The sequence below is a fragment of the Pyxicephalus adspersus genome, chromosome 3 (assembly GCF_032062135.1).
Source record: "Pyxicephalus adspersus chromosome 3, UCB_Pads_2.0, whole genome shotgun sequence".
Taxonomy (NCBI): domain Eukaryota; kingdom Metazoa; phylum Chordata; class Amphibia; order Anura; family Pyxicephalidae; genus Pyxicephalus; species Pyxicephalus adspersus.
Window position 1 is genome coordinate 52,004,793 of NC_092860.1, and position 23,734 is coordinate 52,028,526.

The 23,734-nt window shown below is 35.7% G+C and overlaps 2 protein-coding genes across 4 annotated transcripts in view; one reads left to right on the forward strand and one right to left on the reverse strand.

The window, feature by feature from the left end:
• HOOK3 (hook microtubule tethering protein 3) overlaps nucleotides 1-8,185 on the forward strand; it is a 43,335-nt gene extending 35,150 nt beyond the window's left edge. For 2 of the 3 annotated variants that reach the window (XM_072404574.1, XM_072404575.1), the window contains 2 exons: nucleotides 325-461; nucleotides 4,992-8,185. In XM_072404574.1, coding sequence (XP_072260675.1) covers nucleotides 325-461; nucleotides 4,992-5,007 — 153 coding nt within the window. In that variant the 3' untranslated portion in view covers nucleotides 5,008-8,185. Of the gene's footprint in view, nucleotides 1-324 lie in introns of all 3 variants that reach the window. The other variant, XM_072404576.1, reaches the window with a different exon arrangement.
• A 1,776-nt stretch (nucleotides 8,186-9,961) lies between these two features.
• Nucleotides 9,962-23,734, reverse strand: part of TRABD2A (TraB domain containing 2A) — a 45,147-nt gene continuing 31,374 nt past the window's right edge. The window contains exons 3-7 of the mRNA XM_072404577.1: nucleotides 17,156-17,302; nucleotides 15,869-16,043; nucleotides 14,775-14,865; nucleotides 13,311-13,562; nucleotides 9,962-11,079 (exon numbers count right to left, since the gene is read on the reverse strand). Coding sequence (XP_072260678.1) covers nucleotides 10,896-11,079; nucleotides 13,311-13,562; nucleotides 14,775-14,865; nucleotides 15,869-16,043; nucleotides 17,156-17,302 — 849 coding nt within the window. The 3' untranslated portion in view covers nucleotides 9,962-10,895. The remainder of the gene's footprint in view (nucleotides 11,080-13,310; nucleotides 13,563-14,774; nucleotides 14,866-15,868; nucleotides 16,044-17,155; nucleotides 17,303-23,734) is intronic.

Consider the following 23,734-nt stretch of genomic DNA (forward strand, 5'->3'; position numbering starts at 1 on the left):
ACATTTAGCCTGATTTATTAAAGCAAAGAGGATAGACTTTTATCAGTAAACCTGGGTGATCTAAAAAACCTGGAATAGATTTCTTTAAGTCATTTGCTATTTGTTAGAAAATGTTTTCAATTCTGGACCAGATCCATTCTAGTTTTTTTTTGTTCACCCAGTTTCACTGATAAAAGTGTATCCTCTCTCCAGCCTTGGAGAGCTTTAATAAACCAGGCCAATTGTTTTTCAAACTAATTTTGTCCTTCTGTATCAAACCTATAGTCTTGTATTAGGTCCTTGCAACCATCTTTTCTTATGTTTTTTTTTTTTTTTACCCCACAGGGAATGGCCTTACATAAAAAAGCTGCAGAGGACAGACTGGCTAGCACAGGATCAGGACAGTCATTTCTTGCAAGGCAGCGGCAGGCTACTAGCTCAAGGAGATCATACCCAGGGCACGTCCAGTCAGCCACAGCGAGGTAGAAGACACTTAGACCGGGAAACCTGCATCATACCTTTTATGTTGCACATAACTGCATTTCAGGAAAAGTCATCAGTATGCTTTTAAGCTGTTCATTTTAAAATGTGTTCTTGATTTTATTTGTCCTATTAATGTGTCAATTTTAAATTGCTTTGACCGTGCCAAATTTGTGAGCCGAGAACATCATATTTCTTAACTTTATTTACAAACAGTGCTCTTTTGAAATGTCTTTGTGTGTAATTTTATGAAGAACGCGGCAGGCAGTAAATACTTGCCTACATGGAGAGAAAATATATGTGTATTGTATACTTTAAACCAACACCACAGTGCTATGAAGACAATTACTGTTAACTATCTCAGACTCCTGGTTCCACCAGGCAGAACTTTCACAGAGCAGCTGGATACAACATCACACGTCACATGACAAGAAATGTACCAGTATGAAATGCATGCAGTGACAGTTTACCTACAGTGTGCTCTGTGATCTGCAGGCCTTTGTCTCCATGGCCTGATGGTGTATAAATACAGTCATGGCAACCATTGTATACATGGTGGTCATAGGCCCAGAACGTCTTAACCTACTTCTTTTGTACATATTCTTCCCCCGAATGTTGATACGTGTAAGCATGTGCCCAGAAATCAGTGTGGTATCTCTTAATGTGTTTGAAGGGCCTAGACTGAGAGGACTGAATCCAGCACTGCCCATTCTATGCACAGAATGTGTATTTTCAGGAGTATGTACATAATAAAGTGCTGCATTTAGGCTGGCTGGAGGGTTGCCCATTGCACTAGCAACCTGTGAGAATGCACTGTACTGTATGACCACTTAAATTCCCCATACCACACAACTGGATTCCTAAATAACCACCATTTTTAGATTTGTCAATGGAATCTTACATTAATTTGTTATCCCCTTTTCAGCTTCTGCCATTGGGGAAAATTGTTCCAAACAATTTAGTGACTGAATTTGTTTTCACAAAATTCTTAGAAACAATAGAAAAAAAATATAATTTGCCAATACCTTGCAATCCCACTTTGTTAGAACTTTTTTTTTTTCACATTGGTTTATAGTTGAGAGTATTTGTGCCACTTTATGTAGTATTTAGGTAGTCTACTTGTGGAAGGTTTTAATAATGTCAAAGTAGCACTTTACATGGTTAAATGCTTCTTGCATGTTTGAGTTCCTAAACTTGTAACTATTTTACTAGCATTTATTGCTGGGGGAGATTAGAATTCTTGGAACTTCATGAAACCCTAAAGCTGGCTGGAAGTTTGCATAAAAAAACAGGAAAAAAAATCATTAAAAAGGTTCTTTTTTATATAACAGTTCATGGGATGCAGACAAATTAGTTCACTACACTTTCAATGAGATCACTGGTTACTGCAGTTGATTGCTTACATTCTACAGAAAATGAAGCCCACAGCTATGCGCAGACAAAAGGGTTACAAATGACAATAACATAAGTAGGTGACTGTTTTTTTTTTAAACCTATATCGGCATGAAATGGAAAAGAAGGTGCTAGTATTTTTATGCTTCACAACCGAAGCATGACCAGGCAGTAGACAGCTTCTAAATAAGTGAATGAAGTAGCTGAAATTGAATGCTAACAGGTGAAAAAAAACATGAACCATTCCTAAGAGGGGTGCCTGCTTCACTTGTTAGTCATTTACTGTTAGGTAAATGCCAGAGGTAAAAGGGTAAAACCCATAAAAGATGCTTAATTAATATTTTTTTTCATTTGGAACTTATGTAGAAGTATATATATGGCTTGTCTTTACCTGTTTTATTGCCTTACACGTGGACACCCCATACCCTGAGCAGTCTCGTTAGGTTTGTTCATATCTTGCCACACCATACAGAGCATACAGAGGTCATGCCACACACAGCAATATGGTAAACATACAAATGCATATTTTGTCCACTTTAAATTATGTCTGCTTTATTTTGACAATAGGTTGAACTTCTCAGTCTTCTTAAATCTCCTATGAAAACCAGCACTGTAATTCTGTTGGGGGTTGCCAGCTCTGGCTTCATTATGTAGACTGGGCCTAGACAAAGTCATAACAAACAAAATGAAGTACTGTTAACTGAAAAAAAGCCAGTTTGTAGCAGGGTATATTACCTCGTATTCAACTATTTTATTGCCTTAAAGTTTTTGACAATGTATTTCCTTTGAAGTACTAGAAAGCTTGCAAAAATGTAGGAGAGTTAGGTATGAATTTTTTTATGGTGCAAAAACAGATAATTTTTCTTGCAATAATGAACTTGCTATCATTTAAAGGTTAATGCAAAACAATATTACATTTTGGTAATGGTGCTGCATGGATACGTATGCAATGTTTGATGGTAGAGCAGTTATGTGTCCTTAGGCTTCCATGTATGAACATTTAGATGTAGGCATACAAATAAGCAGATTATACTAACATATGTGGTAGCATTCTTAGAATGATCCTCATGTTTCATTTACCACTAAATAGATTGCCAACATAAAATAACTTATTTTGTCCAGTCAAATTTGTCATATGTCATATAGACGAATTCAATTTAGTTCTAAAGTGATGTCACCTTTGGTGTGTTCAAAATACTGCATACTAATATAATTCAGCCCAAGATACTGGGTTTACATCTCATTCCAACCAGCCATTCACTTTTACTAAGTTGAGAGCCAAGTCTGGTGTTGAAAATGACTTGTGTATGGGGCCCTGGTGTATACTAACTGGGTAGGGAAGCTGAAGTCAACTATATGATTTGAAATGTAGGATCTTCCAGTGCTGATCTCTTTCTGACGATACTAATTAACTGGCTTTTAAGATGCCCTGCCAGTTTTTTAGTTGTATTACTTGGCTAAAGGAAATGTAGGGTGTCCTTTATTGGGTGGTCCAAAGTATTGAAGAGGGCCAGGCAGCAAGATACTTCATATGGAAGCTTGGTTATGGCCTTTTCTTTTTATGACCAGTTTCTTTTTAAGTGTAAAAGCACAAAAACGTAATGACAAATCACTTTTCCAGGCCTACCATCAATATTTATATAATGTATAAAGATTCCTGAAACCTTTTTGTATATTCTGTGATAAAGCATTTGAATGGCTTCTATATGGACTTAGCATTCCAATGGCTTATTATACTGGTGGTCATTGGATGTCTGAGGATAACAGCAGAATTAGAAGTTTGGTTAATGTGGAGTTCCCCTGAGACCTTATGGTACTTCAGTGATTCTGATAGATACTGCCAGCATTGTTAAGCCTTTATGGCAGATTGTAAGAAAAAAACGTTATGTTCCCTGTGTAGAAATCAAGAAAAACAGATCATTGTTTCTCCCTCTTTCTTGCAAAGATCCATGAAATTGGGATGAAGTCAGCAAGAGGTTCCTGTATTTAACCCAAAGTCACAGTACTGCAATGGGACTACCGGTCAAAAGATTTTAAAATCTTTGGCCAACCCAGTAAGCCCCTAAAAATATGGCAAACCATCCTATGGTTGTAGTCATAGTTATTAGGTAAAGAGCAGGAACAGTTAACAAATGACCGGTCAATATATGAGTATATCTACCCAAGGGCTTTTGATAATTCTATTTAGAAATACAAGATCCTCAAACTTTTTTTTATTTTTGCTTGTACTTGCAAACAGTGCTCTGTTATATTCATATCAAGCAAGTTCTCCATAGATGCTGGTTGTACCTTGGGGAAAAATAGACAAACAGTTCTATGTTTTCATGCCACGACATGTAATACTTTTTGTGTCAGTTCTTGTATAGATTAACCTAAACGGAAAGGGTTTTCCCTTTAATTTCACTTAAGATCTGCAACTTAGACTGTAGCTGTGTATTTTGTGATTGAGCTAATGAATACTCTTCTCTGCACATCCCAGATGTGATACATTAGCACCAGTGACTTCTGTGGGTATTACAATTTTCAGTTTCAATATGTCTGAAATGTGAAATGCCAAACAAGTCACAATAGTCTGCTGTGTAAAGACGGTTAACATCTTACATAATGCAATGGAAAGAGCATTTGGGTAAAATGAGTGGTTGGGGACATCATGAGCTTACCAATTGTGAATACATCAAAGATGCTATTTGACTATATAGTGTAAGAGTAAATGGTGGGACATAAAAAGACCAATGTTTGAAATGGGGGTCCTCTGACATTAGGAAGACCCTACTATGGTGGTGGTGGTGGGGGTACATGGAGCTCCATTATTTTAATAATAATTCATATAGAATACCTATATAAATAGGACAGTAATAACCAAGGTGATTTTGGCATGCTACAGGGATTACCTTTTTGCCACTGTTTATAAAACCTAAACCCTAAGATACGAATAGTGAAACCTAGAAGACAATACCATAAAACAAGAGAGAATATAAGCTGCAAGGAATATAAAATGAGAAAAGAGAAAATCAAGGTGTATGGGTGTTATGATCATAGTACTAACTTAACTGTCACTTTATACACAGGACAGTGTTTAAATTCTAGATTTTCTGTTATTTCTGTTTAATTAATACATTTTCCTTACTATTTATTTGCAGTGATGTGATTGCATGATCGCGGCATGGTTTTGCAGTCAAATGCTGCTCGTTGCATGTTCGGACGGCCTAACCTGCAGACTAACCAACTTCCATAGGGGTTGTGGTTTAACTGTGCTTGCTTGCTATGTTTTAACGCTTCTACGTTAAGCACCCAATACTGTTGTCACACCCTGATTTGCAGGTATTGTGTATTTTACTTTCTGCTTTTTAATTTACTAATAAGAGCTTACACTTAAAAGTCTGTCCCATCATATGAGCCACATTCTAGTTGATTAAAGGCGTTTGGTTAACACTGTGTGTTCTAGCTGTGGTCTTTAGGGACAACTGGTACGTCATGTTTTCCAATCTAAAGGGATAGAAACCACAAACTTATATTTAATGACAGATAAAATTGCCTTCTGTGTTTTTAAATCTCCTGGGGACTTATCAATAAGATCTTAACACCTGAGCACCCACATGTATCATGCTTTATTCTAAATAAAGCAGAGCGAGTCAGGCTCCTGCTGGCTTTATTATGCTAGGGTAGTACAAAGTCAGAAACGCCAATGGGACGGGGGTTCCTGTTTCATAATTATAGTGGGAGAATTTTTAAGCATACCAGCTTCAATCCACATCTGAAGTTTTTTCACTGGCAAACCTAATACTGACTTGAAAAAACACTAATAGGAAGTAATGACTAAAAAAAAAAGACAAAAACATACGGTATTACCAGGAATTGTACTACGTTTGGAATCCTATTGGCACCACCTGAATAGTCAGCAGTAGTTTAGGCCTAGGCTTCTTTCACCAGAGTGTTTATATTACCACTTTCCATACCAATACAATGCCACAAAGCAAAATGGAGGGATTCTCTAGAGTTTTTCAATTTTTGTTTTACATTTTTGTTGTATAATACCATTTTTTTTTTACTTTGTGCATATATCTGTTACAGAATTTTTTTGTTTACATAGTAACCTCTCTTAAATAAGATTTTATTTTAAGTTATATGATACTGCCTATTGTATGGTAATATAACAAGCTATTGATAATTTTTTTCCGATATACCATGTAATTAATTTGCATATAATGGCTGCCTTAGCATTTATTTAAATAAACCGTGCTCATACTTTAATATATTTCTACCTAACACCTGATATATTTATATCCGCACATTTGTATCTCAACACAGGGAGCCAAAGGTTCCAATTTTTCCCATTTTATTGTATATTATAATGAAACTTTTTATGACAGTATTATGTATAGAACCACAACATTTACTGTTACATTCTGTTGCATGTTCTGTTGCATTCTGTTACATTTTGTTGCATATTGTTTAAGATGAGTTTTGTTCAAATAGGTTGTGACTTTGGTTGTATTCAGATAATGCTGCAACATCCAAGCTAGGACTGCCTTTAGTAGCTCAGCCAAAGGACTAAAATCACTTGTGATAAATTACGGAAGAGTAGTAGTTGATCTCTTCCTGATGCAACAATGGGGCAGCCTTTGGTTTTAGCCGCCATAATTCATTGTTACTTCATGCTACTGTGTAGCTTACTTCCTAGGGAATTAATTTGTTTAGTGATCAATTTCTACTCTTCCCAGTTTTTACCAGTTTCGGCACATTGGTATCAACGTAGGGGAATGGGAAGATTTCTAGCTAAAATTTTAAAGGACATTGAGAGATATGTAAATCTTCTGATCTGTAAACCCTTTTAAATAAAGAAAAGGGAACAAATACTGGTTATAGTTTGTGATTTTTTTTTTTAGCCTTTTGGTAAATAACTGCACAAAAATAGCAAGCAGTTTCACAGTTCAGATGCTCATTATTGCTTGTGCGTTAAAGTGGACCTATCGGGATCTAAAGTTGGACTGGATAGTTGCGGTTCATTAGTAAAGTTTATTGTAATAAACCATTAATTAAAAAAACATACTTTAGTATATAATTCCCAATTAGAACAAAGCACTGTCATACATGGCACAATTCATCAGGAGATAGATATCCTATCCATTCTTCCTTCTAAATAGTAGATGACATAATTCGTGTCATTGGGGGCCGGGTCCAGAATATCTGTTCTATAAAGACACTGCAATACTTGACAACGTATTGCACAAGTGTACATTAAGTGCTATATCATTCACAGCTTACTTTGTATGAATAAAAAGGTGGCTGTGTCCACTTTATTCCCAATACCAGACTAGGGGTGTCTTATATAATTATGTCATTATCATGTCATGTATTATTGATTAGATCAGGACTTGCTAGGGCTTCCTTTTGCAATGAGCAGTTTGTGCCTCTCAGGTCAGTTTAAGTGACACCAATTATCTTTTTAGCTATCTGTAAGAATGACATTCTTCTCCCTGGCCATCAATATAAGAACTATTGACCACCATGTTATTGTACTGTATGCTTTGTATTTAGCAATTATAGAAGGGATTCCCTAAAAGGTATTTTTAAGTGCTCTTGTTTCTAACACTAACAGGTGATGGTTGGAAATCTAGGGAAGACATATTCACATCTATGGCTAGCCCAAAACTGAATAAATCAATGAATCTATGTCAGAATTTGAATAGCATTGTCCTACAGGTAGTAAAGTAACAATGACTCTGTCCAGTGATCACAGGTGATGTCCTCTAGGTAAGAGGTCACATAAAATTATTGCATATATTCTAGGTACAACTGGCCAGGAAACGTCATATACACTAGAAACTCTAGAATGTTGTCTTCAGAGTTTGTAAAGTGTAAATGTAAAATTCCACACAAAGTTTATTTACATATGTAAGTTTTGCTGACCTAGAATCCTTTACTTTTAGGATCAGAATATTCTCTTTTTAAGTTTTGAGGTTTGGTGAAAAATGGCTGCAATTTCCGTCCACTTAGGGGGGCTTAGAGCATTTTTATTGTCGTCTCATATACAGTCATACATAATGAATTAGGGCTGACTAGCAAGCATTGTTTCTTGCCTTATTATGGCCGCCAATTGGGTTTCATCTTGAAAAAAATGTCTTTGATTCCATTATATGTAATAAGGAATTCATCCTCTGTGGTTCAGCAGTACATAGCAGGAATGTTGGAATTGGTGATGATGAGATTTGTGTATATATGATGAATGGATATCATTTTGAACATGAAATGTAAGTTTTTCACACAATTCTTCCAGTGTAAACAGAAGTGTACTTTTGTTAAGGAACTTGTAAATAAACTATTTTAAAAGAAATTCTCCTGAAGTCTGCATCTTATTTAAAATTTATTTATTTTTAGTTTGGCCAGCAAAATGTAATGTTAATATACATAAAGTTAAACTAAGGTAGCTGACATTCTTGTGTTCATATTAGTGGTGTTTTAACTTTGTATTTTTAAATTTAAAGTAGTAAGATGTAATCCAAATCCCTAAAATTTCATAAAAAATGAAACATGTTTATTGTGAAAAATGATCTTAAAATCTACAGCTTTTATTGAATAGCCCGGTGATCCTGTTATGAATATCTCGGTTCAGACTATGCTTACAACACTCTGTCCTTGTCTCTCATTTGTAGTCTGGGGTTATCATGCAAACTTCTGGTGAAGACTACAAGTGCAGATTTCTACACACGTTATGCGGGCATGGTTTAATGTTGTCACCATGAGAAATACCATGCATGCATATAGACAAGAAGCATCTGTTAAATAGCTGCTGAGAATATTAAGCACTGGATTGCCAAATAATAGATTGAAAAGGTAAAGACAAGTATATTTGAGGGGGTTACATAAAATTTGAGGATAAAAAGATCTATTAAAGCATATTTCTTTATTTTTTGGTTGAGCCAGTGTAGTTTTTAAAAATTTATATAGACTTGCTGCATCCCACATGAAATAAGGTTGCAATACGAGGCACCTGTAAGTGGATATGTAAGAATACCTAAATATCCTTACAGGAAAAGGAAAGCTCAGGGTGTGACACTTACAAGTACTGCACCATTAGAAGATGCTGGTAATTTTACTGAGGTTACTTGTCTTAGAAAGATTCCCATTTCTGTCCGTCACAGCGCAAGTAAACACATCAATTAAACATGAGAAAAAGGAGTGAAAGTAGGTTATGTTTTATTGGAAACAACACTCATGGTTGTATGTGAAATCATTGTGTCCCGTCTGTTGATTTGGGTTTCTCCTCAAGTATTAAATCCCCAAGTGACCCCCTCCCACACCTCAAAAAAAGGTAAGATTATTGGTTTCATTATTCTGTAAAAATTAGTAATCCAGCAATGAAAGCGTGTGGTTTACTGGTTTATCAGCTAAAAATAAAAGAACATAAATCCTGAAAATAAAATGAATGCAGCCACGTTAACTAAAAATAAATAAGCTGCACTATACAGGTGTATCATGTCACGTTATGTGTACACATACACTGCCATTCCATAGTGTGTGTTGGCAGATCAAAAAATAGACATTATTTTATATTATTACACAATTTTCAGAGGTAGCCAATTAACCTAACTGCATGTTTTTGAATTGTGGGAGTAAACCGGTGACCCTGCAAACGCCATGCAGATAGGGTCCTGGCCAAGATTCGAGCCTGGGACCTAGTGCTGCAACGTGCTAACCACTGAGCAACTGTTCTGCTCACATGAACAATTAGACTTATCATGTATGTCCTTTTAACTGTGACCATTTAAAAATGGTAGATGGTAAAAATGGCAGATGGTTGTATATAGGTCCTTACTGTAATTTTCGCTATCTGTATGTAAAACAATGTTTTAGCAATAGTTATGAAGATCAAATGCACAAATAGTATGGTGTCAGCCAAACTAATCTGACAAATGGGACTCTTCCTATATTAGGATTACAACAACAGCGTGTACACAGAGGTTAAGCAAATGCCTAGATCACCTCTTGTCAGTATTTCCAGACCACCTGCAGGATCTTATAAAAGTAATCCATTTTGTGCCTTTTCAAGTTCATGGCAGCCATCCTGAAGTAATAAACACATTGAGATACATTTGCTAGCAAAATAGAGTGATTTTACTTCATACATTTTATTAAAAATAATTTACAAAATAATCATTTATATTATGTGCCAGCTCTTGTGACTGCCGATCAGTAAAATTATCTCCTACCCCATGTTATCCTGATGCAGGCAAGTTGGCACCAGTAACAGGAATGCTAAAAAAAGTGCAGAGAATATACTCCTTCTGCATAGCAGCCAACCATTAGGGGGGAACAATGGAAGCAGGCGAGTATTAGTCTGTCCCATGTGTGGATTCTGTTAAGTCGGGCTGAAATCAGCAACAGGATTGCAATTTTCTAAAAACAATGCACCAATGTTATGTTTTATATAGGAAGTGAGAATAATCACATTGGGATATAACATTTTATCTTTTTCCCAACATTTAGTCTTAGGTTTCCTTTGCACAGAACTAAAACAAATGTATTGTTATCCATTAAGACGTTGCAGATTTCTCAGCCTGCAATATCACATCAGTACCACATGGTGGCAGAATTCTCACAGTGAACTACCTGCAAAAAAAAGTATAATCGACTATTTACAGTGAAATGACCCCTTGGTTTCTATGTTCCTTTTTTTCTGTGTAGTATCTTACATTCTGTCATTAACAAATAAAGTGATTCGTTCAAAAATACTTTCAATACATTTTAGAAAACAAAATAGTTTTTGTCATATTTTATAATCTAAAAAAAAAAAATCTGCATCCCGGTAGAACTTAACATTTCCCAAGTGCAAAATGGGATAATTTATGAATAATTCTTCCTCAACTGAAGAAAAAATACACTTTGCAAATAAAAGGCAAGATGATTTTAAAGTTGTTAGGGCAAAGTCAATAAAACACTTGCATGCCATTTGACATCCTCTTGTGCTGGAAAACATTCAGCAGTCCATTATCAAGGTTGCCCCATGGTGCTATTTTGCATTATGATTGGAATGTTTCTCATCTTCATTGCGCTAATAACTGTTGTTGTAAACACCAAAGTAATAAAAACAGAGGAGGAAGCAGTGGTGAAGTGGCTGAACTGCTGCTTGCTGTGTGCATGGAGTGCACGTTTTCATGTCCTCTGGTTTCTGGCTCCACTGTAATGTATCCATTAATAACTGGGACTGATGGAGGAGGCTCGGTAATGCTGAAAGACAAAACGTGACATATAAGAGGAGATAAATATGGTTTGACATCCATTATACTTAAATGTGTGTATATATATATATATATATATACATATACACAAACAACATTGATTTATACACACACAACAGATGATTTTAAAAGAAGCACTACAGGTTGTCTAAAGCCCCAGAACATCAAAGACTGCTTGCTTTGCAGCTCCCTTTGTCTGAAAGAAACCTCTTACTGGGCCATTCAATGCCAGAAAAGTCACTGCTGTGATTACGCATTGAGGCCCATTATAAAGGTTTTATTTATAAGACAGATGATACCATTATTTGAATTTGCCCCATTTATTGGTGGTGACCAGAACCCTCATTTGCAGCCGTTTGCTGCTTTAGAAAGTGAAGAACTGTTACTCCATTTAAGCGATGGAAGCTACATATTGCCATTCGAGGCATTAAAGTGACTCTATTCTCCACTTTAAGAAGTCACATCTCCAGGGAACAAGGCCTCCACCTAAAACTCGTGTGGCAACCAGAGTGAGGAGCTATTTTTACAGGTTGCAGTTTGTCTATGTCTCAATTGAAATAGATTTCCTGTGATCCCTTTTACACTATGATTTGTTTTGGTTGCTTTTTAGCAGAGTGGATATAGAAAAGAATCACCCCCTTCACAATATTCACATTTTGTTGCTTTGCAGCCTGAAATGAAGACACAAGAATATTTTCCCAGCTGTGTAAACTCAGTGAGTTTGATCAGTTTATAATGTGCAGTCATCTTTTATTGATTTCATTACAAAGTCTTGTAGGTGAGAAGACAACTTTCATTAGGGACCTTCATGGCTGTAGCTTCAGTGTTTTAAGCAAATACTTTTTTTGTTCTGTAGATGGACAGCTGCAATTGACACCAAGGTATTTTGTCACAAAACACACACATAGCCATACATGAGGTCACTAATAGATTTTGCTCTTTCTCTGCTGGGGTATTTCACACATTAGTGCTGAAGGATTTCTGTTTTTCTTTGTCCTGTTTGTACCCTGTAATCAATAGACTTTGCACATGTGTAGCCATGACACCAGCAGTCTGTTGTTGCACATAGTAAAAAACAAGTGGCCCTTATTTTGGTATATTTGTATGAATATAAGAGCTCCCTTATTTCAAATCATGGAAAGATGATCATATACAAAGAATTACTGTACTTTGCACACTGCCCTACACTATTAATCATTTCACTTTTTTCAGAATATGTTTCAAGCTGAAACTCTTACACTTCAAAACACAAGCTGATACAGGTTGCTGCTGGTTCTGTACGATGTACTATCAATTCAAGCAATATATGGCATATTCTGCCAAAGCATAGCCTGCAGCAAGAAATAAATATATTGGAGATTACAGGTTATGTGAAATGCAGGTTATTCGTTAAGCTGTATTTTGTCTTGTGCTAGCCAGTTTATTTGTTTAATAAATAGTTAATGTTAAATTGAGTAAATGTTTGTGTGTGTGTGTAATACATTTTATTACAGTACTATTACTTGCAGTGATCATTCATTAGAACTTTGTAACTAGTTTTATTCATACAGCAGCAGACAGAAGCTGTACAGTTAAAGAAACAAAGAGGAGAAAAAAAATATTACAATGTATTGCTACTAACCCCCTAGTTAACCCTACCCTAAGTAACTTTCATTCTCCTTATGCCATATTATTTTTCTGTGGATTTTTTACAATTATTTTTGTTAGTAACTTTTTTCAGCTTTGCATTGCACTAAATTCAAAAAAAATAATCTTGCCCATTTTTGTGTCAAGTTAAACAGAACAAATGTTATAATAAAACTCAAACTGGACAAAAAAGAAAATATTTTGATGAAACAATATTGATCAAAATTAGCCTAGTTTGTTGTTGACTCGCTCCACCCCCCTCTCTCCAAAAACAAGTATGTATTTGTGATCCACAAGTAAATAGACCAATAAAAGAATTGGTACACAAGGTAAAATGGGAAATATCTGCCTTGAGTTCAACCTTAAAGGATTCATACGGCTTGCAGCAAACATCAATTACACATCTCCATTAGACTCATATTTATTGTGTTCCTCCCAGCAGACAAACAAGAACATTTAGTTATGCTGAGCAGCGAGGGCCCCTCGTGATGCATAAAAATCAGAGGTAACATTTTTCTCTTTCTTGTTTTTATTTATCTCACATCTCTATTTATGTGGAAGTATTTTTGTTATGTGTTTTATGCACCAACCCACCTGTCTTCAATGCGAACCCAGAGATCGCTGAAGTGGCGGCGATTTGACTTGCGATGCTTCCTTTTTTTGTATTTTCTTTCAGCTTTATCCATTATATGTATGTTGTCAAGCAGAAGGTCGGGTGACAGCTTCTTGTCCCTGTGCATCTTTATTGGCTGCCTAAATTTGGAGCTTCTTCCAGAAGATGGAAGTCCTGATGATAACGATGAGGGTGATAACTTTGAGGAGGATGATGTTTTTTTCTTTTTATCGCTGTAAAATGTATGTTAGAATTTAAGAAAAACTTCACAAAACTAATTAAAAAAATCCATACACAAAAAAATAGGATGTCGCTTTCATCTATTAACAGTGTTCAAATCCTAAGAGAATAAAACATACAATCTGATTATGGCTAACAACTCTGCTATTGTATTGTATGCGTTTTTGAAATAAAGCTGGCAAACCCATATATGTCACAGCTACACTACAAAAATAATATTATGTAAACACAACTCAAAGGGTTACTCCAAAGTTCGGATGTTTCCAGTGATGGGTGTTGTTCATCCAAACAAAGACATTTTTGACAATTGTAAGTTTGCAATCATGTGGAAGTATGAAAGAAGACCTTTTTCTGTTTGTGTTGTGCACAAATCTAGCTCCATAAAGACACGGTTTGATGAGTTTGGTGAGTAGGGACACAGGTAATCTGCACAGATCCCTGACCTCAACCCCACTGAACACCTCTGGCATGAATAGGTACTTGACCACGATCTTTTGGCTAAATGGACACAAATTCTCACAGCCACACTCCATAAACTTAAAGGAAAGCCCCACCAGAGGAATGAAGGCTGATGTAGCTAAAAACATGGGTCTGCTCCTTAATAAAAGCTATGAGTTGGAATGGGATATTCAACAAGCACTGAATATGAAAAACAGACAAGCCCATGGAATAGAAATTTTGTTTACCACTTTGCTTCTCTACACTGTTAGTAATAATTTGCTATTGATTGCCTTATTTCTGAGTTTTGGTGGGATTTAAGCTGTTATTAGTGGTGATGGTTACAACATCTGGGTACTACAGTACATTGTGTGAAGCAAAAATCAGAATGGTTGCTTCTCATATCTGCTACCTCCAAAGGAGCTGTCATTCTGATTGTACAATCTTCTTCTAGTCTAACAACAACTAAATAGTACAGTACAGTACATACAGAAATGGAATGGATTGTTTAGGTAGATCCTATTACTTAGATTTTGCAAAGGAAATAGTACAGGGAGTCAGCTTGACACCTTGAAAAGCCTTACTGGCTATGGTGGATAATATTTTGCCCATGGTATAGCTAGCTAGGTAAGTAAATACAAATTATTCTTACTGTATAAAGAAAATTTGTTGATTGTTAATTTAACTAAAAATATCACCAAAATCTTGGCTCATTGTCTACATTTTTATTACCCATTTCTGTGACAGCACAATAATCCGCACCTTACCTTTTGATTGACTGCCCAGCAGGAGTGTGATGTACATCAAAGCCATATCTTCTTAACACATCAATGACGGTGTTGTTTCCTATGAAATGCCCTATGGAAAGATTTAGAATTTTTATTTTTTTCGCTACAAAACAGTTGTTGTAAGAGCATGATTATGCAATAATGAACAATTCCAGTATACCATTCCAATCAAGTATACCTAAACCCAAGACTAGAAATGTATATATTGCAGCTTAACAGGCCTTAGATCTTAGATGTGGTTGGTTTTTCATTACTACAACAGAAAAATACTAATTAATCCTGAAATCTAGTATGCTTTTTGCTTCCTCTGTAATAAAATGAAACATCAAACAATGGTATTGGCTTCCCAAGGTAATGTTTCTGAAATATATAACACCAAATGCTTGTATATTGGGGTGTTTGTAGTCTAAACCACGAGAGTAGTCTAGAGTTACAACGCTTCCCCACAGACAGCATGTTGTCACCCTGGAAAAGGAAATGTGTAACTGACAGAACTACAATAAAAAACAGCAAACAAATGCATCTACCACATCTGAGGACTTCTAAGCTGCAATATATTACAATTTGTGGGGGGTTTGATGCACTGCAGGCAGCTACAATTTTCTGAAACTGAAAATAAAATTAAAAGTAAATGTTTTTTAACCATGGCAACTGCAGGAATTCTGTACACTGTGTACAGTACATTCCCTGGTTATTTGATTTTACTTTTTCTAACTGGTATTCTCTTACTACAACAATACAAAGAATTTACCACTTTTTAATGTATATAATAACAAAGTAAGAATGTTGTATGGATGAGCCCATGCAGGGCACAATTGGTTATTGATTGGTCAGTTTGGTGTCTGAGGTCATTCTGACCACAATGTGACAGTAATGTAAGTCAGGACTTTTTTAAAATAAATATGATGTACTTAGTTTATTCTTTCCAGATTATCGATTATTGACTTTCCAGTTATCGATTATAGACTACTGATACCTCAACCACATACTTTTCTAAATGGTACCAAGGACAAATCAGAGAACAAAGAAAAGAGGTCACTTTAAAACACAAACTTAAAATGATCCTTTCTTACCAGCTCCAAATGCAAAGAAAAAGCTTTTCTCTGGAAACTCCTCTAGCAGATCTTTCACTCTCTTTCCCATTCGCTCATTCCTCTTATATATAAGCTCTTGCCGAAAATAGTTATCAATCTCCTGTGCAGTTATTCTTTCATGAGGTGGCAATGTGACATTTCGTAAGCTAGGCACCTAAAAAACATATTTTAGCAAAACTCTGTAAAGGACACACAGGAACATTGGACGTAAAAACCTTAACAAATTAATAATGTGAATGAATAGTGTGAGATCAACAAGTAATCTTGCATAGCAGAGCCTCTGAAATTTGAAAATCTGAAAACAAGTTATGACATTATTTTCACCACTGCAACAACTTTTATAATTCAGGCTACTAATCTTATATCCAGAGTGATACATAAGTAGCTAGGTGTACAATAATACAGCATTACCTGCAGACCATCTTCTGTAACTATTGTATTTACTGGCTATAGGTACCCGGCCTATTGTAAACCTCTACCAAATAGATAAGGAATTCAGTCAGATCCTCAGGGGTGGTGCCTAATGCATTTGCGCTCCTACAAGGATTCCCCTAGCTTTACAGAACCCACATACAAAAGTAGTGTAACTGAAGCAGCAAGACAGAAGAAGGGTTGCTGGGGATACTTCAGTCTTAGACAGCAGTATAGCAACTACAATTAGTGCAGTACAGAGATGAGGCAGTGATCAGACATATTAGAATATGCAGCTAAGCTCTTACAGCATGCCACACAAACTTGACCCACTTGCATCCAGTGGACAAAAGTAATTTAAAATTTGTTCATTCAATTTAGCTTGATAAACTAATTCTTAGACCTAGTTATGGTTATTTGTATTCAGACCCGTGCTTCCTCATTAATTTCAGTTTTGTGGAAAACGCTGTTGTCTACAGAGCTCAATAGCTAAAGCTTTTATTTACACACAACATTACAGGACCCCCTATTCTTTTTAGATGAACCTGTGGATTTCAGAGGAAGATCTTGGAATGAAACTACTGCTGCACTCTGTCATTTGAAAATCCATAATGCACACATTTTATATAAAAAGTTTAAAATACATAAAACATCACAGTAGGTCAGGTTAAAAAAAGACTTAAATCCATCAAGTTCAACCTGATAATTAGTAGTGCACAGCATAATTACTTAACTGTTTTGTAACTAGAAAAGCCATAGCAATTCACTTTCAGCAAAGACACATCTTTACATTGCTATTGACATACAAAGAACCAATAAAACAACAAATGTGTGTGCATAGGTGAGGTGACGTACTTGAGAAGATTCTTGGCTGAATATTATGGAATTCAGATCTCCACAATTATAATGTTTGATGAGGTCATCTGTTGTGTATGGAACTTGAAGGCTGCCTGCTCTGCGACTCTCCAGTTGCAAGAGTGTCTGGTTTAAGGCAAATATAACCTGTAAAAAAGAACAAACTATATTGTAAAATCAAATACCAAGTCCATGTGAAAGATAGAAATAATAATATAGCTATGTATATAATAAATATATATTGAATCAGAGAAAGATCACATAAAATAATTTTTAATGATTTTACTACATTTCAACAAAGGTAATGTAGTACAATATACAACAATGTACTACTGTGCAGATTTTTTTTTCTAATTTGTAAGCACAACCTACTGCACAAGCAAATGCCTTCAATTTCAAGAAGCCTGTAAAGAAGTCAAAAAGGGACATTAAACTTTCTGACGGACTGAAAGTACAAAATAATAAACTAAACAGTAAACAGTTTTTTCTGACACTGCAGTCTATTATTAAGCAAAGCTAACCCAAATAGGTGCCAGCAGCTAGGAACAAATATCACAACCAAGCAATATACCATTAACATTTGCCCCAAATGAATGTGGCTCCACATGTATACTTTATTATCAGTAAACAAGTTAGAGATGCAAGTTTCACTCCACATATCCCTACAAACCCCTACATTTAGGGGGTAAGTCACAGAAGTACTGCCAAATGGCAGAGAACATTAAACTTGTTGCAGTAACAAGGGATTAGTACAACTACCAATTATCATCTTTTCCAAATTTATCATGACATTCAACTTGTGTGCTCTTCCTGCACTGATACGCTATGAAACCGTGCATTTAATTTAACTAACATGTCTTTAAATGGTCTGTGCCATAGGAAGACAAGAAATACCTGACTTGCTACTAATATTCTACGCTTGGCTGGATAAATGGTTTCTGTGCTCTTAGGTGAAAAAATAAAAAGTTCTTTTAATAAAAAAGCCTTTTTTAAAATCCATCAACATTTCTGAACCTAAAAAAAACAAGTTCTGCTAGGGGCAATCTCAATAAATAATAGGTATCAGTCAAGTTTCTTTTCAGGTACCACATACATATTGAGTGCATATCTCTATGTAATTGTACAGTGCTGCGTAATATGTTGGCGCTATATAAATCCTGTTTATTATCAATATTAATGTCTGCAGATCTATGGTATTCTTAACCACTAACAGACAAATAATTCCAACCTGACTGCAAATCTAAAAGGAGACAATCTTTATTTATCTATACAATCTCCTATTCTCCATACACAGAAATCTGACAGCAAGGTAGAACATTGCTGTGCACACGTTGTATTGTACGACAAACCCAAGGCTTTATACTTTAAAGCCTATTTTTAATGTATTTCTTGTTTGGACTCTTGACTGATTTGTTAAATCAACATGAAACATTGAAATAAAATTAGAAGGCTGACACTATAGACTAAACAATGAGTATTAGTTCTCTCATGTGAAGTTTTCAGAAAGCACAGAGACTGACTTTTCAAACTATAATCTAATAAACGGGTTGACTTGACATGCTGAGTAGAGAATGAAGAAACAGAGAGTATAGGACAATTGATTGAACAGATGTGAGTGTTTTTGTTGTGAAGGTCTAGAAACTGGCGGGGTAGTGATTGGCTAATTTAGGTTGCATAATACTATAAGTCTTTCATATGCAGATCACTTCTTTGATCCCATGTGGATAAAAGGGCAAGGCAGGGGGTCTTTTGTCTTAAAAAAAAAAAAAAGAATTCAATGTCTGATGGACCCTTGTTCTTCTCCCACCCCTTTGAGCTAATGTGGGGCTTCACTATGATTGCTGAGGGAACATGACAGCTGCAGAAATACAACTAAAGAGCATTCAAGATTGTTTGTTTCCCTTACCAGATAGTTCACACATTTATTTCTGAAAGGTCAACCATTTTAAGCAAAACTGTAGTTTGTTGCCAACAAGAACTGGCACAATAAGGCTGGCTCGGTTTTTGTGATCCTTCTACAAGCCAGAAAGTTATGGTAACATTGGACCTGATGAATCACATTTTCTCATTCCCATGTGTGCCTTTTGCTTATTTGTTTATGTTTTATCCATTTAAGATTAGTCACATTAAATTTGCTGATGATAATAACAGTTTATGGTTATCAATATGATGCATGTTCAGAATATAATATGAATATTAGACATTATTTGGCTGCAAGGATATCCAGAGTTAGACCCCATTGATCCATGTAAGTCAATGTTCTGCAGCGTATATAACAGGACTCAGAAACCTTTTCAATCCTCTGCAGCAAGCCTCTAGCTGGATCCACGTACTGATCTCTCACTTTATATGTCTTTGTGACAAGCTTCTTTACATTTTATATTCAGTGTGTTTTCTTCTTAATAATAAGAGATAGCCAATCAACTCTTGTTTGTTACATTCTGTCACTGAATACAAGAAAAAAATCCAAATTAATAATAAACATTATTATTTGATGTGTCAAATAGATAAAAGCCAGATATGCCATGCATACAGGTTGGTATTCCATTGTGAAGGGTATGTATACATCCCCCTGTCATACCAATATCATTTGTGGAGTCTTTCCAAAGTGCAGAAACTGGACAGGAGTTTATGTGTAACTTCAGATGAGTTGCTACCCCTAATTCATAACATTGTGAACTAAAATCAGGACAAGGACTCCCTCATCTTTGTTTACATATTATTACACAAAGCTTTCAAAATAATTCTGTGTTGTCCCCTTTACATTAATATAATAATCTTTGATTTGCAGTTATGTACAATAAATAGAGCTGCATATGATAAACCGGCATACACACATATGTATGGAAGAGCAGAGAACCCCCTCTAATCCAGTTTACCCAAAAAAATGTCATTTGGGTTTATCCCATTGCCAGCCTAAAACTCAACTAAAGGTGCGTACACACTTCCAATTTTTATCGTTCCAATCGAACGACGAACGATCGATTGGGCAAAAAATCGTTCGTAAAAAAGTAACCAACGACGCCGACGAACGAGGAAAGTTGTTGGAAACGAACGACCGGACCGGCGGATCGGATTGGACGACGATCGTTGAACATCGTTCGTGTGTACGGTCGTTCGTTGATCGTCCATGTTCAGAGCATGCGTGATGAACGAACGTCCGTTCACTTTCCTGTCGTGCACATAGTTCCTCTATCGCTTAAACGATCGTATCTATTGTGTGTACAATATCTACGAACGATCGTGTCGTTACCTCTATGTGCAGGATCGGTGCTATACGATCGTTCGTATATATCGTGCAGGAACATTCGTCGTTCGTTTTCCGACGATAATAATTGGAAGTGTGTACGTAGCTTAAGTCAATGCAAACAAGGCAAGTTCTCAAAGCAATCACATTGATTGGTGTAAATGATAAGTACTACCATTGGATTTGAACTTTTCAAATTCAAAAACCTACTGTGTTGTGTGCAGCTACAGAACCTTTTAGTTTACTGTTTTTTTTTACAAAAATGACATCTTAAAATTGCTCACTGCCTATGTACCATCTGTGAATACAAGTCCCACTTCTTCATGTACTATCCAGTGCTCACCAGCATGGTCCAATGTTGTTTTAAGAGCAGGGGCACTTTTGGGACAGACAGAGTGCTGTCATAAGAACACAATGTGGACGAATGGCCCATAAACACTGGGAATGTCTGACCTCCAGAATTACAATTCTAGTTAATCTGTTTACACAACACAATAATGCATCCATAATTTTACATCAGCGTACAGTGGTTTTGTTTACTTAAGTAATATCCTGGACAAGACCAAAAACCTGGGCATGGAGGCTGCACCCTATTTATATTTTGGTACCTTCATGTTGAAAACTTAAATTGAGCTTATATGGAGACCTAATGAAGGGCCCAATGAAACTACTGAGTTCACTATTTTAATTTCCATGTCTTCCATGGTTTAATGTGGAGTTTATTACGGAATGGAGAGTGTGGAAGGGTTAAATATTACTGATATTTATGACCTCATGTGAGAGATTCACCCTCCATTTACACTGGTGACCACTGTCATAGAGAAAATACAACATTTTAAAGATGTCTTGAAAAAAGGTAAGAGGCAATCTTCCAATGGGGACATCTGTTTCAGGGACAACTGTCCAAGAGGTAATGTTCTGATTACTCCTCCTCACCCCCAAAATCCCTGCTGTGTCTTTGGAGCAGGAAGTGACAATTCCCCAGTGGTGCAAAAAGAGAAAAATATTATGTTATGGATTTAACCGTTCTTTATTAACAATATATTCAAATCAATTGATGCCCTTCCAGGAGACTCATATAAATGTATTCATGGACATATCTTTGGTGTTTCCATTTTAGCATTTAATAATATATTGATACTCTAATGGAAGTTGAACACTCTATCTTTAATATTTTAATATGTAAACAAAGGAGAAAATCACAATTTACTAAGGGCAGGGCAATGATTCCCTTAATTTGTTATTTAATAAAATGTTATTGCTTTAATTAGTCTGCCTTTTTGAAACAAAAACATTGCCAATTTTCAGTGTTTATTTGGCTGACATTTACTTTCTAATGTCATCTTTTTGCCAAGTAATTAATAGTCTCAGAACTGTAGATTGTCCAAGGAAATTCTGCAGCAACATAAAAGAATCATTCTTTACATGCAATGCCAAAAATCAGACACTGTACAAATTTGGCTGGCAATGTAGTATGTATGAAAATTTAACTCTCATTTTTATGTGGCTGCAATATTTTTGTTTTTTTTTTACATTACTTGAGATACCAAACACATTTTCAGAATTCTCCTAATTTTTTGAACATTATGTTTTATAGTAAGGTATAAAGAAAATTGGTTGTTGTCAATGGTGGCCAGGGTGATTCCATCATTTTTCAGACATCCACTTTGTTGCCACAAACACAATGGCACTTTGGCTTTCCTACATTTTAATTATACAAGCATTATTATCTTATAGCAAAGTTTATGGCACTCTGTACTAACTTCCATAACTTCTAATAACAGCATGACATTTCTTGTAGTTCTTGTTCAGACTTTACATTTTATATGATTCCACCTTAAAAAGTTGGTTTAGTATATTGGCTGGGAATCCATGAATGAACAATCCTTTGAAGTCATGCCCCACTATCTACGTTTGGTGAGCCATGAGTAATTATGAACTCAACCATTCTGTGGTTGATTTACTCCTGTGTCTAAATCTTGGTGTACCACCCAACATCCACTGAGCTGGATTTACTTTTGAGGAACTTTCTTGAGAAGAGCAGACTGACAGCGAATAAACTTTTCTATACGTTGTATAATAATTGTCCTATTTTCATATCATCACACTATTTGTTGCTTTTTTTTAATATTAAAAAACATACACTTATGACATTAAAAAAAAATAGTACAGCATGGTAAAGTGTCCCAAGGGATGCTGAAATTCTTTAAATTTCTCACATTTATAAGGTCTTTTACATCCATGTAAAAGACCATATATAAACACATAATTTCCTCTCTGCTAATCCTATGCAATACTTCAGGTGAACTAATATTCACCTTTTCCCATCAAACTTTATTTGCCCCTCGCTGATTGTGTAGTGTTTAATTTTGAATTTGTACATGGTGGTTGTGAAAAACAACCAAGAGTGCAAGAATGTAAAACTTACCCTATTTCAGACCTAGATGCCAGTTCATCTACTGTCTCTTTCTCTTTCTTCTGCAAGCCATATAGGAAGAATGTGATAACACCACCACTCCGGGCTGGAGTCTCCTGCAGATGAAAGAGACACAGCTAATGAACTGCCTTCTGTATCTGCAAAATGGCAAATATTGAAAAAAAGTTATTCACTAGAAATACATGTAATTGCCTACCACACTTTGCTTTAACTATCATATATCTGACTTTATTCTTCCTGAAAATGCCATAGCCATTAGTTGAAAACCTCTGTATTGCCACACATCAGATGACTGGCTGCTTTACAGCTGGCAGGATGTGATGGAAACCTATTAAGGTATTTAGGTACTAGATCTGTTTTTGCAAAGTCTGTTAATCTATAATAACAATCAATTATTGATTAGATGGTTTATTTTGGCCATTGACAATAATAAAACTATCACACAGAGTTGTGTGTCTGTACAACACTGTTGTGTACAGTGCTAATTCAAGCAGTAATTGGCTTACACTCAGATTAAAGAGGCGTTGTTATATTCATATGAAGTACATTAGGCCTGATTTATTAAAGCTCTCCAAGGCTGGAGACTATACACTTTAATCAGTTAACCTGGGTGATCTAGCAAACTTGGAATGGAAGTAATTTGCTATTTGTTAGCAAATGTTTTCAAATGTTTTTAATCTTGGACACAATCCTTTCCAGGTTTTCTGGATCACCCAACTTTACTGATGAAGTTGTATTATGTCCAGCCTTGGAGAGCTTTAACAAATCAGGCCCAATATGACAGCTTTTTTTATAAAGCTCCATCCCAGTTATACTCACCTTACTAGTTATCACATTTATTAGGGTGAGAAAGGACTCAAATTTGACAAAAGGGACGTTATTTATTAAACCTGTC